The 13,334-nt window shown below is 47.8% G+C and overlaps 1 protein-coding gene across 8 annotated transcripts in view; it reads left to right on the top strand.

Annotated features, from left to right (window-relative positions):
• The first annotated feature begins 307 nt into the window (after positions 1-307).
• The window catches only part of MSI2 (musashi RNA binding protein 2), a 395,252-nt gene continuing 382,225 nt past the window's right edge, over positions 308-13,334 (top strand). For all 8 annotated transcript variants that reach the window (XR_009006264.1, XM_057535585.1, XM_057535583.1 and 5 more), the window contains exons 1-5: positions 308-443; positions 757-797; positions 1,128-1,209; positions 1,916-2,000; positions 5,836-5,877. Coding sequence is in view for 7 of the 8 variants with exons in the window: in XM_057535585.1 (XP_057391568.1) it covers positions 382-443; positions 757-797; positions 1,128-1,209; positions 1,916-2,000; positions 5,836-5,877 (312 nt within the window). In the remaining variant the exon portion in view is untranslated. The remainder of the gene's footprint in view (positions 444-756; positions 798-1,127; positions 1,210-1,915; positions 2,001-5,835; positions 5,878-13,334) is intronic.

Below are 13,334 nucleotides of genomic sequence, written 5' to 3'. Positions count from 1 at the left end.
CCGCACCGGGGTGCGTGACGTCACCGGCATTGGTTACACGACGTTCTAGAACTCCGCCCCACGTGCGCCGCGGAGGAGGGGGAGGAGGAGGAGGGGATGGGGGTGGGGAGGAGGAGGGGGAGAGGTGGGGATGGGCCGGGGGGGGGCGGGGACGGGGGGGTGTGCGAGCGGCGGGGCTGAGCTAAGCCGAGCCCACGTGTGACGGCTCTCGCCGCTGCCCCGGCTCCGCCGCTCTTAGAGAGATTCGGAGGAGCCCGGGCGGGGGGGAGGAGGAGGGGGAGGAGGGAGCGGGAGATCTCGGGGCTCGGAGCCGGCCGCCGCTCCGCTCCGATCGCTGTGGGGCTCGGTTTTTTGGGGGTGGGGGGGCGGGGGGGCTCAGATATGGAGGCAAATGGGAGCCAAGGCACCTCGGGCAGCGCCAACGACTCCCAGCACGACCCCGGGTAAGTTTCCAGCCGCTGCCCACCGCGCCGCCTCGGGCTCGCTCTCCTTGCAGCGGCGGGGACGGCGGTGCGCGGAGCCGGGCATCTCCCGCGCCCCCCCCCCCATCCCTCCCGCGCGCCCCCCCCCCCACCCCAGTGGAAGTTACACACCTTTGGATTGCATTTCGCCGTCACCTTCTCCCCCACCCCACCTCCCGGCTCTCGCTCGCTCGCTCCCCCCCCCTCCCCGCTTTCCTTTTAGCTTTTGTAAGTTACACGTCAAAATGGCCGATCTGACATCGGTGCTCACTTCTGTTATGTTTTCTCCCTCTAGTAAAATGTTTATCGGTGGACTGAGCTGGCAGACCTCACCAGGTAAGGGAGGGAGGGGGGGACGCCTGGGTCCCCCCCTTCTTGGCTTCTTTATTGCTCTTTGTTATCCCGGTGTAGGAGCCCCCCCCCCTCGCCATTGGCTCCCCACTTCTCCTGTGCAAGGTTATTTTTTTAAATAGCAAATCCTTTCCGAGCCCTCTACGCGACCTCTGTTGCCGAATTTCCCCCGCGTGTGCAAAAAAAAAAAAAAACCCAGAATAACAACAGAAAACTACTTTTGGTTTTTGTCCTTGATCAAAATTTGCATTGCTTTTTTTTTCCACACCTTCTCCCCCCCCCCCCCCCCCAATCTCTCTCTTTCTCTCTCTACAGATAGCCTTAGAGACTATTTTAGCAAATTTGGAGAAATTAGAGAATGTATGGTCATGAGAGATCCCACTACGAAACGCTCCAGGTAAAGCATTCCCTTCTGGATTTTGTCTTTATTTTAGAACAAAGTTTAAGTGTTATTTTTGGAGGTGTCTTCGGAAGTAGCTAAGCGGATTTAGAATGGGGCTCAGGCATGTGGCTGGTTTCGAACGTCGCTCCATCCTCCCCCCTCCTCCATTAACCCCAAAGGTTATTGTTAATTGGGGCTGAATTCTGGATACACAGATGCCCACATCTCCGCTTTAAGTCATTTTCCCGTCGCTTCTTTTTCTTCTGTTTCAAATGACATTCAGCTTCATTCACTTTCCACATAGTTGTTTTTTTTTTTTTTAATGTGTGCTTCCCCCGCACTCCCAACTCCCCGAACTCTTAAGCCCCTTTAGAAAGCTGGTTGGATCTCCTCTAAGTGCCTGGGTTTCTTCGGAATAAAACAAAGCGTTAAAGAAAGGGAAGGGGAGGAGGAGGAGAGAAACTGAGGTGGCGAAAGAGTGGAGACACCAGCGTTCTCCAAGTTACCTCCACCCGCCCTGCCCCCGTTCCACTTCCCCGATTAACCTTGATGTGTTTCCTTGCGAGGCCGAGGGCTGTAGGCAGGAGGGGGTGGGGAGGGTGGGGAGTGGGGGTGAGCGGGGGCAACTTTGCTCTCCATTCTGCATTAGGGCTCGCTCCTTGTTGCTCTCGATGGTGTCACATTTTCTTGTTTGTTTTTCTCCCTCTTTGTCTCATTTCAGAGGCTTCGGTTTCGTCACGTTCGCAGACCCAGCAAGTGTAGATAAAGTATTAGGTCAGCCCCACCACGAGTTAGATTCCAAGACGGTAGGTTGCTTTTCCTTGTTGTTGTTGTTTGCCCCTTTTCAGGACCGATCTGGGCATTGACAGCCCAATTTAAAGAGACAGTGTCTTCTTTTGCTTCTGTGCTGAGAACTGGGTACTTTGAAGCCGAGGTTGCAAGTCGGTCCTAAAGTTTGCCGCAAAGCCTGGATTTGGGGTTTTCTTTTTAGAGCCTGTCCCACTGCAGCCCCAGATGCTGCCAGGCCTAGGCTTGGGGGAGGGGTCGGCTTGGGGAGAGGCTATCTTCCGGGCCAAAGGACCCTGCGAAGAGACTCCACCACCGATCAGAGGCAACTTTTCTTTGTCAGCCGAGCCCAGCCCGAGTTAACCAACTGTGGCTGTGGGAATCGGCTCTTAGAAGGCACAGCTTGCTTCATGGCCGAGGGGGACAGGGGGCCGAGGGGGACTGGGGACCGAGGGGGACTGGGGACGCGAGGAGGTGAGGGGGCGCTAACCACAGTCCAGGCAACAGGTTCCTCTTGGGCACTTCGGATTTGGAAGGTGGTTTGAGAAGGGAAGGATACCTCCCAGATCCAAGCTGGGCATCCAGTGGGTGACTCCAGATGGTGTGAAATCTAAGGCTGATAAGGTCTTGGGTTTCAAAGTGGTTTTTTTTTTTGTTTGTTTTTTCTTTTCTTTTTCAGATCCTTTGAGTGTGGGTACTTTTACAGCATTAGAAGGTTTTAAAGTCCATTGTTGAGGGGATAAAAGTCTCTAAGGTCAGAAGAGGAAGGGAAGAAAGTATCAGTGTATAATAATGCATTTAATGGGGGAGAGGAAGGGGAGTTCATAGCATTTTATTGTGGCTCTCCTGCCTTCCTTGTCTACTAGAATTTCCCCATGGTTTTTATTCATCCGCCTTAAGGCAGGGGCCCTGAGGTCACTTTGGGATGCAGTGCTGGGCTGCTGGGGACTTCACCTCTCTGTGGTGGGTGAGTGGGATGGGGGCCGGGGTAGGGGTGGGGTGGAAAATCATGCTCTAGGCCCAGCTGCCCATGCAGAGCTTGGGCAAGTTGTTCCCTGCCTCTAGGCCTCAGTTTCCTCTTCTGTAAAATAAAGGAGTGGAACAAGTGATCTTCTCATGTCCCTTTTGGCTTTAACACTGAATGGCAGAGAAGACAAGAAGCTGGCCACCTTTGGTACCCTTGAATTGATTTTGCAAATTTACTCTTTTTCTCTGATCAGAGGTCAGGTGCATGCCTCCTACCCCGCACCCCACCCCCCCCCCAAAAAAAGAGGCCCACACTTTAAGTTGCTTTATTAATTGCACTGAACTTGTCCTAGCTTGTGGCCCAGCCTTTTTGCACTTTCAGATCATTTAATTTCAGGGACAATCATTTGCAGGGTGATAACGGATGTCTGAAGAATTTTTATCTCTTTGACTTCTTGGCTAGACAGTTCAAAAAGCTAGTAAAATTAAAGAGGAAAGATATTTCAAGGCAAATTCGGGAATTTATTATTCACCCCTCTGTCCACCCCGGGTGGGAGAAGTATTATAGTATTTGATTTCTATGGTGTCTGGTGGGTCATCTCCCTCAGTATCAGATGCAGCGCCTGCAGTTTTCCCTCACTAATTGTTTGTAGACATGTTTTGGTCACTATTATTTAGTATAACCTAGCTTTTGACTTTGTTTCAACGTTCAGTGCCGGAGGCAGAAGCGGTTGGTTTATTGACATGGAAACGAGGATCTTGTTTACTGTTACCTTAAAAGCTTTGTTTAGGTAACGGCCATTCACATCCAAAATAGTACCCTAGTCTTTTCCTAGAGGATTTGTAGCTACAGTAAGTAGAGTTGTACTTAACTAACTAATGTTTTCATTTTTGGTAGTTTTCTTTTTCGTTCGTTTTTAAAAAACAGTTGACAGGGATGTACAAAAGGTTGGGATTTGCCTTACTTCTCTTGACCTGTCCTCTCCTTTTAAGATCTCAGCGTGTACACTTGGCCCACAGAAGATCTCTCATTGTGGTATAACACGTTGTTACCGCAATACCCTATACAGGAGATCTGAATTGGCTTCGAGTTTTGTAACTTTGGATATATATAATTTTTTAGCGCTCTGCTTTCTTTACTTCTCCCTACTCTCCTCTGGCTCCTGGCCTTTCCCTCACCTCTGACATGTTCCTCACCTTTTGCCCCACAAACAAGGTGACTTATTATTGCAGTTGTGTGCTGATCAGCTAAAAAAAAAAAAACTTTGGGAGAGTGTTTATGAGAAGACGTATCTGTCTTACGTTTGGTCAACAGAATGGAAAATCCACACCTGTTGTATTTCTCCTGTCGACAGCTCCTAGTCAGTGCTGAATATACCTGTAGCTGTGGTAATGTTAATCTCCATGAAAGGGTAGTTTCCTAGATCAGAGATTTTTGTCTGTTTTAGTTTTTGCAAAGTAATCTCTCATTTCTCAGGTGATGTTTAAAGGTGGAAAACATGCTGCAGACTTTTATGAGGTCTTTAAACTACCTTAATAAAAGTGGTGAATGTGTCTTACTGGTTAGGTCCTAGGGGCTGTTAAGTCTGGGAACAGAATTAGCTCTGGTGTGACTTTCCCCCTCCTCTGTGCTTTTTCCCAAAGCATCACTCTCCCCGCCCCCGCCCCCCATGGAAGAACTGAAAACAAGGTTGAGATTTACATTTTAAAAGGGGAAAATTTTAATATGAAAGCCAAAGCGGATAAATAAATAACTTTTAGCTGTATTCATGCCACGCTCCGTGTTGAATTTTACCCAGAGATTTGTGACATTTAGAAATCTAATGAAAACTAACAATGGGAATATTTTTTCATTCTTTCCTTACCCATATTTTCTGTCCAACAACTTTTCCCCCCTCAAATCAGCCTATTAGACTCAAATGCTTCTGTGGGAATTGTTCAGAGTTTTAAAGCCAGTCCCTGATTCAGATCTGCAGACGTCTGATCTGGTGTACTGCTTGTTTTTCCATTCAGACTGGGGTTGGGGTAGGGGGAATATCCTAAATGTTGCACTAGATTCTGACTGCTTTTTTTCAGTAATTTTTTTTTTTTTATCCTCTCCCCATAACGGCCTTACTTTTCTAACATGGGTTTAGGTTGCTCATAGATTTTTACCCCCTGTGATTTTGAAAATCCAGGTGCATTTATCTCCAATGTTTCCACTTATTTTTATTCATTATTATTATTTTTAAGAACCCACTCAGTCTCTGTAGTTTTTGACACCTGCTTTCTTTTGAGGTATAACTACAGACCGAACTATCCTTTTGATTCATCTTAGGTAATTTTACTTTTGCCAAGATGAGTGAATTAATTCAAGCAGAGCATGGTGTTGCATGTTGATGGGGAGTTTTTTGGACGTTGTTGACTTAAAAAATTTTTGGAATCCCCTTCCCCACCTGTGTTGTTTAGTTATCATTGAGGAGAAGAACTACCATCCAGTTACGTGCTGCTGGAAGGGTCTTCCATGTAAATTTCAGGTTATGATTTTTTTTTCATTGATGATGTTCTCATCTTTTCTCCCAGAAAAGATGCAAATTAGATGCATGAAGCCCTAATGCAAGCGAAGCCCTTGCCTAAATAAGAACACATGAGATCTGGTATATTACAGCATTACACATTGAAATTCATGGTGGGATGTTTCAGAAAGGCTCGCTGTGTTTGTTACATTTTGGGAGAGACCGTTGCAGTTTAGATCAAACTTTAAGGAAGCTTTTAAGTTGCCTGAGAAGTTACTAAAAGCTGGGTTAAAAGCCTGAGAAATGAGTGATTAATAACTAGGTGATTAGTCAGAATTGTTTTTCTCCCCTCAAAGTCATGCAGCTGACTCCTGCTTTTGCATTTTTTCCCCAGATTGACCCCAAAGTTGCATTTCCTCGTCGAGCGCAACCCAAGGTAAGTAGGAGAATCAGTAATAGGATTTTAGCCCTCCGAGGTGGTTGCCAAGGATTTCAAGTTTCCAACAGAGCACTGGCAAGGAAGCGTTGAAACCTGGTGCACACCGTTTCTTCAGGGTATCAGCACGTGACTGTGGAGAGGCCAGGGCAGGCGCGCTCTGTGAAATAACCGTGCGTCTGCAAGTCAGCCGTCCCCAGGTGGGTTCTGAGCATCCAGCTGGGGGCAGGGGCAAGCCCGATCCTTCCTGGGAGGACATAGCTCCATCTGTTGCAATATTTATGCAAGTGTTCTATTTATTTTTTAAGCATCGCTGAGATCACATCAGGAAAAGTTGGACATTTCCTCGTGACTCTTTGTTGGAGGGTACTCTTCTGAGGTCTTACAACTTAGAGTTTATGTAGAGGAGTAGAATTTAAGTAAACAACTTGTCCTTTCTTGGAAAAACAACTTTGTAGACCCATGAAGCCCTCAATCTGACAGAGGAAGTGGTTGGATGTATTGGTTTCAGGTAGATTGGGTAAATCTGGGCACACTTGAAGCCAGCAGTGCTACCCTTTGGTGCAGGTGCTGGTGCCTGGGCGGAGAAGTGCTGGGAACGTTGTCCCTTTGTAGGAGTGGTACTACAAGCCTTGCTGAAAGGCTTGAGATAGGCCTTCACCTTTTCCGAAGTGTGTAGTTAACATAATTTTCACTGAGCTTGCCAGGTGTGGCCACAATATCACAGCTGCATAAAGCTTAAGGTGAAATTTAAAGGGCCTATGGCTTCCACACTAAATTTTCACTTTTTAATTATACTTTTTTCTTCCCCGGGTAATATCGGAAGAAATACTTTTTCCGCATCTTGTGGTCTTGGCACTCTTTTAAGGGAAAGGGGAAAAGGTGAAGCGTCTGACTGTAGGTCATAAAGGGATAGTGCTGTGGTTTTAGCAAATTCAGTTTATTTCTTTAAGTATGGTCTCCCAGAAGTGGAGCCTTTTAGCTGTGCAAAGGAAGGAATGGTTTTGTACATTAATGAAGAAATAGTTGGCTGTTGTGGATGGTATTTTGAGAATTTCAGGTTGGAGCCTACCATGCGATTCCCTCCTTCCTTCCTTCCTCCTTCCCTCCTTCCTCCCTCCCTTCCCTCTCTCTCTCTCCCCCCTCTTTCTTCCATGTCTTCCTTTCCCTTCCCTTCCTTTCCCTTCCCCTCCCTTCCCCTTCCCCTTCCCTCTTTCGAAGGAAACACAAATCTCTAAACAAAAATAGTGAAATATTTTCTTTAGGCATTTTTTTCCCTAAAGTTTAAGCAAATAATAGGAATTAATGAACCAAAGAGGTTAGATTATTTCTGTACTGAGCACAAACTTTGGGACCGTGTTAAGTGTTTAAAGGTTGCTTTCCAAACTGTGTGTGATCCTTGACATTTCAGAAGGTTTCCAGGATAAGCAGTGTTTCCTCAGTTTGGAAGAATTGCTGTTTCTTCCATAAATGTGAATCTTCAAATTTCCAGGTTAGTCATTTGATCACCGAGAACTCGGATCAGATTACCCTAGAGGGAAACTGGAAAAATCCCTGACTTGGTCAAACCATGGGTTTGACCTGTTTTCTCCTCTCCCTTGCTGCTCCTCCCCAACCCCCCATTTTTTTTAAAACCAGGAGGACAATATTTTATTTTAATATACTCTGGCATTTGGTTTTTCACTGATGCATTGAACTTAAAAACGAGACAATATTTCTCAAACTTGTCAAAATGTGCCCCCCACCCCTGCCCCAACCCAGGAGTCTGGGTTGGCTTAGGTGAATTATCAGACTTTTGGATGTGAGCTAACATTAAACCAGTTGGGGAAAGACATCTTTCCATGGAATTCTAGGAATTTCATAACAATACTTTACTTTTTATGACACACGTTACTTTACAAGGAACTTTCCTATCCACTGTCTCCATCTGAATCCCAGGTCCTGCAACACTGAGAAATCATCTACTCTCAGTTTGCTCATCTGTAAAATGGGAGTGATGACGGTAACGCCCTCAGAAGGGGGTCGTGAAGAGTAAAAGAGCCTGGCACAGGGTGAGGGCCTTGACACTTATCATCCTCATCCTCACCAGCACCATTACTGTTGGTTTAATCACCGTTGTTGTTGTTTTCAAGCTTAACAGCCTGTGTTTGGATCCGAACTGTGCCACTTGTTAACTGTGAATTTGGGCAAATCATTTAACTTCCTCAAATCTCAGTTTCCCTATCTCACTGAGTTTTGGTGAGAAGTAAATAAATTAAGAAAGGTAAAGTGCCTAAAAAAAGAGCTAGCGTATGGTAATACCATATGTGGGATCTGCTGTTTTAGTTTTTTTAATTTCTTTTATTGACGTACGGTTGATTCACAGTGCTGCGTTAGTTTCTGGTGTACAGCAAAGTGATTCAGTTGTATATGTGTATGTGTGTACATATATATGTATTCTTTTTCGTATTCTTTTCCATTCTGGTTTAGTTACCTAATGTTTTTCTTGTTATTTTCGTGAGGCCCTCACGCTAATCCTGTGAGAGGTCTAGTAATAATGACGACGTTCATTGAGTTCATGTGCCAGGCACTGTGGTAGGGACATGATGTGTATTCACCCCCTCAGTCTTCACCTCTGCCCTGTGAGGTGGGTGCTAGTATCATCTCCATTTTCTGGATGAGGAAACCAAGGCGCAGCTGGGTTGAGAAGTGGTGTACCGTGGCCCCAGAACTGGGCCCTCTCCCGGCATTTGTCCTGCGGGGTCTCCGAGGGGTACGGAGGAGGCGGCAGCTCTGAGTGGTCACCAGGCCTTGAGGAGCAGAACCGCACCTCCGGACCTCGATGTTCCATGGTTGGGTGATTCGCTCAACCCCTGTGATATCATACCATTGTGTGACACTGGTGTGTCTCTCCATCCGAGCCCTCGGGGAATCTTTCAGAGGGTTCTGGGCTTGAGGGCGGGGCGTGGTGGTTGGGAACTGGGGCAGGGTGTGGAGAGAGCGTCTTCCTTGTCAATGGTTATTTTCCAGTAGAATTTGAGTCCAACCAGGGGGATTTCAGACTGAAGGGAGTGTTGGAGGCCAAGACCCAGCTGGCAGGAGAGTAGAACGTTAACTCAAGCCTTATTTATTTATTGTTTGTCTCCAGTAAAACGTGTGTGCGTTTGCGTTAGGGTCTCAGTGGCAAGGTGAGCCGTGCCCCTCTTGTCAGTGATGCGTCAGCGTGTCTCTCAGTTAAGACTCATTTCCCTGCTCTCTGGCCGTCCCTCTGTGCTAACACTTGCCAGAGAAATATTCCGTGGAGGTGTTAAAACAAGACTGGTGGAAAGAAACTGTAACTGGATACAAAAGAAAATCCACGGCAGCAAAGAACAGATTTCGTATTAGGACTGTCATAATATTCTTTAATGTATCACATAAATAAAAATCTGTTTTGACGAGAATTTTAATGAGCAACCCAAGGAAGGGTTTTGAATCCTGCAGTTCATCTCTCCCTCTTTGCGATAGAAATGTTCACATCTCAAGTGAAGTATAATGGGCATTATTAACTAGTCGAGGGGAAGCTCTTTGGAGACTAGTGGCCGTTAATTAGTGAAGCACATTTTGATCAGAAGAAGATAGGTCTGTTCTGTATCTTTCTATTTCTCCGGATGATGACTTCATTTGGTAAAATATGTAAGAGTTTCCCTCCCCTCTATCTTTAAAGATTAAAGTGGTCATGCTACTCTAAAAAGATGACTTAATTTGAAGCCGTTGGAGAAACGGGGATGATTGGGATCAATCATGTCATATCCTTTTGTCGGTCTTTTGGGGCAGAAGTGTTGGCTACCTGGAAGAATTTCACTCAAGCTTTTGGGGTTCTTTTTCTTGTATGGAGAAACCAAGAGACAGCCTAGCATCTTGGGGCAAGAGTGAGTCTGGGTGTAACTCACCATCTGCCCTAATTATCCTCATGTATAGTAAAGCATTCCCCACTCCCCTGATTACCATTTTCCTCCTTCAGTTTTCGAGGCCAGAACCTTATCTGTTGATCAAGAGAGATCTCATTTGTTCAACGGATCTCCAGTTGCCTTTGGTCACAGCTGGGTGACCCTGGGCAAATCACCTCGGGCCCGCCAAGCCTCAGTTTCCTCCCCTTTAAAACTGGGATCGTGGAGCACCCCACATGGAGCTGTTTTCTTTTTTCAAAAATATTTATTTATTTAGGCTGTGCTGGGTCTCAATTGCGGCACGCGGGATCATCGTTGCAGCATGTTTAGTTGCGGCACGTGGGCTTCTTAGTTGCGGCATGCATGTGGGATCTAGTTCCCTGAGCAGGGATCGAACCCGGGCCCCCTGCATTGGGAGTGCAGAGTCTTAGCCACTGGACCACCAGGGAAGTCCCTGGAGCGGTTTTCAAGAGGAATGCACAAGTCTTTGCCGGCAGCCTGGAACCAAGTAGCACCCGGCAAAGGTCTGCTGATACTATTATTATAGACTTATTTTTGTAGAATAAAAAACATTACGATGGTGCAAATGCCCTAAGAAAATTCTTCATTGGAATGTAAGCCCCCTGACGGCAGGGGGCTGCTGATGGTTGGCATTTGGTGACTGTTTGTTAAATGAGTGCGTGGAATCCAGCCTGCCTTTTTCACAGGGGAGGCAGTTGACACTCAGGGGAGTTATGTCGATTGCCACAGGCCACATAGCTAAGTTGTGGCAAGGCTGAGCTAGAAGCCGGGTTTTCCTGCCCCCTGGAAGGCTCTCCAGATGGGTTCAGTGCAGGCTGGGTGTTTCACGCACTCATGTCCTGTTCCGGGGGAGCAGTTTCTTGGCAGCTTCTCAAGGGCGAGGGGTGAGTTTTCGACATCTGGCCTCCCCTGCTGCCGCGGGTCGGGTCCTCCTAGTGTCTTGCAGATCCTGGGTGATGTGCAGCTGTCATCTGGGAAGCCACAGTTAACCGACCTGCCGGTGGGTTTCTGTCCCCAGCAGGGATGTGGTGGGGTGTCTGCAGCCCTCGTCCGCGGCAGCGAGGGCCTCGGGGGATTAGTGGCTTAGCTTCTTTCTTTTTGGGGAGCGTGGCTTCTTCCTTCGTTCCCGGTAGCAGCAGGTGTCAGCTCAGGGTGGGGAGGGCACCTTGTCCTACAAATGTCCTTTCCCTGGATTTTTGCCTCTCCTCATGTGCTTTCGCTTCAGTGTTAAGGTCAGTCCACGCGGATGCTGGAGGGCCCGTGTTCTATGTCAGATGTTTCTGGCGGACAGGTGAGGCGCCTGTGCCCCTCCAGGGAAGGAGGAGGAGGAATGCTCTGAGGAATCAGCCGACCCTCCTGGGTGCCTCTTGAGGCTGCATCCATTCTTTTTGTCCTATTCTGTATTTTTAAACCCCGAACGTTCTCCAGCCAAGAGCCCCGAGAACACAAAACAGAGATGGGGCTCCTCATTTCTGCCCTCTTGTTTGATCTGGTGTGTTCATTTACTAAGAGCTCCTTTCATTGTTTGTACTTGCTGACTGTGTGTGCACCCACTTTCGGGGGGATTTAGGAAACCCTCCTTGGCTTCCCAATGCCCACCGAACAAACTTTAAACTTAGCCTGGGAGGCAAGGTCCTTCAAGATCTGTATGGGGGTCTTCTTCCAGCCTATTCCCCAACTCCTCTAACCTTTTGCTGCTTAGAACCTGAGTGTTCCGCCTTCTCTGAAGAGCTGCCCTTTTGTGGGTCCCCATCTGCACTGCCCTTCCTTCTCTCTACTGTACAAAAGAGACCCCTCTTTCAAAGCCCGAGTTAGTCGTTAACCTTTTCCACGAAGCTGTCCCTGCTTCTTCTTGGACGTAATACTTCTTTCTCTGGATTTTCACAGCACTTTACCTTTTCTTCGGTTATGGCCCTTCCAACAATAATAAATTAGCAAAAACCGTATTGATACATCCATTAGGCATTGTGCCGGGCACTCATTCATTCGTTTATTCACCAAATGTTACTGAGCACCTGCCATATGCCAGACACTTGTGTATGGTTCTGGGGATGGTGTGGAGAATAAGACAAAGGCCCTGCCCTCGTGGGGCTTTCACTCTGGTGGGGCAAAGAAGCGGTGAGCAAAGTATACAACACACCGGCCAGTGTGAGAACCTCAGCAGGATAAGAGTGAAGGGGGTGGGCACTGGCCATGTCTTTAATACATTCAGATGCCACATTCAGTGTTCAGTAATTATTTCCCAGTCTCTGCCCAGCACCAGGGACCAATCTCTGTGTTAGGTGCTTTGTTCTGGGTTTTAGAGTTCCTTAGGTTCATGCCTTATTGCCTCTACTGGACAATAAAGGCACAAGCATATTTTACTCATTAAAAAATAGCCCTCAGCGTTTAGTCGTGCTCTTTTGCACACTGTGACCTCCATTTAGATAGAGTGAATGCAGGATGACAAAGGAGACACAGCGCTTGTCTTCAGGGGTCTTACCTCTAGGTTGGAAGGACGGTGTGCTGCCCGTGCTACAGGAGAGGATTCCGTAAGCACGGTAAGAGAGGTCGGAACAGCATTTGGAAGAAGGAGGAGTGAAGCTAGCCCCTTGGGGGAGGTGGTTTTTGCCCCAGATTCTGAAGAACAGGTAGGAAGGAAGAATGGCAGGAATGCAGTTCTTCCTACTGGGGCCCAGGAGGTCGGGAGGTCAGGACGTGCAGCTGCAGGAAAGGGTGTGTACCGCCGGGTGCCCTAGGATGGGGCCTCGTTGGCAGGCTGGGCCAGCTCGTGGAAGGCCTTGAATGCCAGGCCAAGCAGATGCGGCTGTGCTTTGTTGGGCAGGCACTGGGGAACCTGTTGTGTGTGTGCAGGACCATGGAGCTGCTCCGTACCACGTGCTGAGCTCTTTTGGACCAATGTAGAAGCTGAGTTCCTGATAGGACTGTGCCTGTGCTGTTTCATGGAGAACTTCCTGCCCTGGACTTGTGCCTTAAGCGTAATTCATACTGCGTTCTTTCGACCCTTTCTTAGGAGTGATGTTCTGGGCAGATACCACCCCTGATCTGTGGGGTGTGTGGCAGCTACAGAGAGCTCTGTCATTCTCTTGTTTCCGCCTTCTCCCCTCCTCTCCTTTTTGCCTCCTTAACAAGGGACCATGATATAGATAGAATTCCAAAGTTTTGTACTTGTGATCTTGACCTTACCGTGTGTAGACACTGAGGTTTGGAAATCACAGATTGTATGACACCAATGGCTGCTCTGTGGCTCAGAGCATCCTGACCTGTGATTTCATAGGTAGTGTCTGCTTGGGGTCACCTTGGGTGAGTGGCTGACTAGTGTGCGGGACGTGAGGTTTTGGAATCATGACCTCTGCCTTCTGTGCGGTGTGAGAGGTGTGAACCGGCGGGGTCTTGGGCCCGAGCCCCCCGTAGTACATTGTCGTAGCAGCTGAGGATGGTTGGTCCAGTTGGGACAGTATTTGGCTCCCAAATACAACAAGTGTCCCTTTTCACCCTCTCCTTCAAGGGTAGATAGCATCAAGCTCC

Source organism: Balaenoptera acutorostrata, chromosome 20 (genome assembly GCF_949987535.1).
Source record: "Balaenoptera acutorostrata chromosome 20, mBalAcu1.1, whole genome shotgun sequence".
Taxonomy (NCBI): domain Eukaryota; kingdom Metazoa; phylum Chordata; class Mammalia; order Artiodactyla; family Balaenopteridae; genus Balaenoptera; species Balaenoptera acutorostrata.
This window is presented reverse-complemented; position numbering and strand designations above follow the sequence as displayed.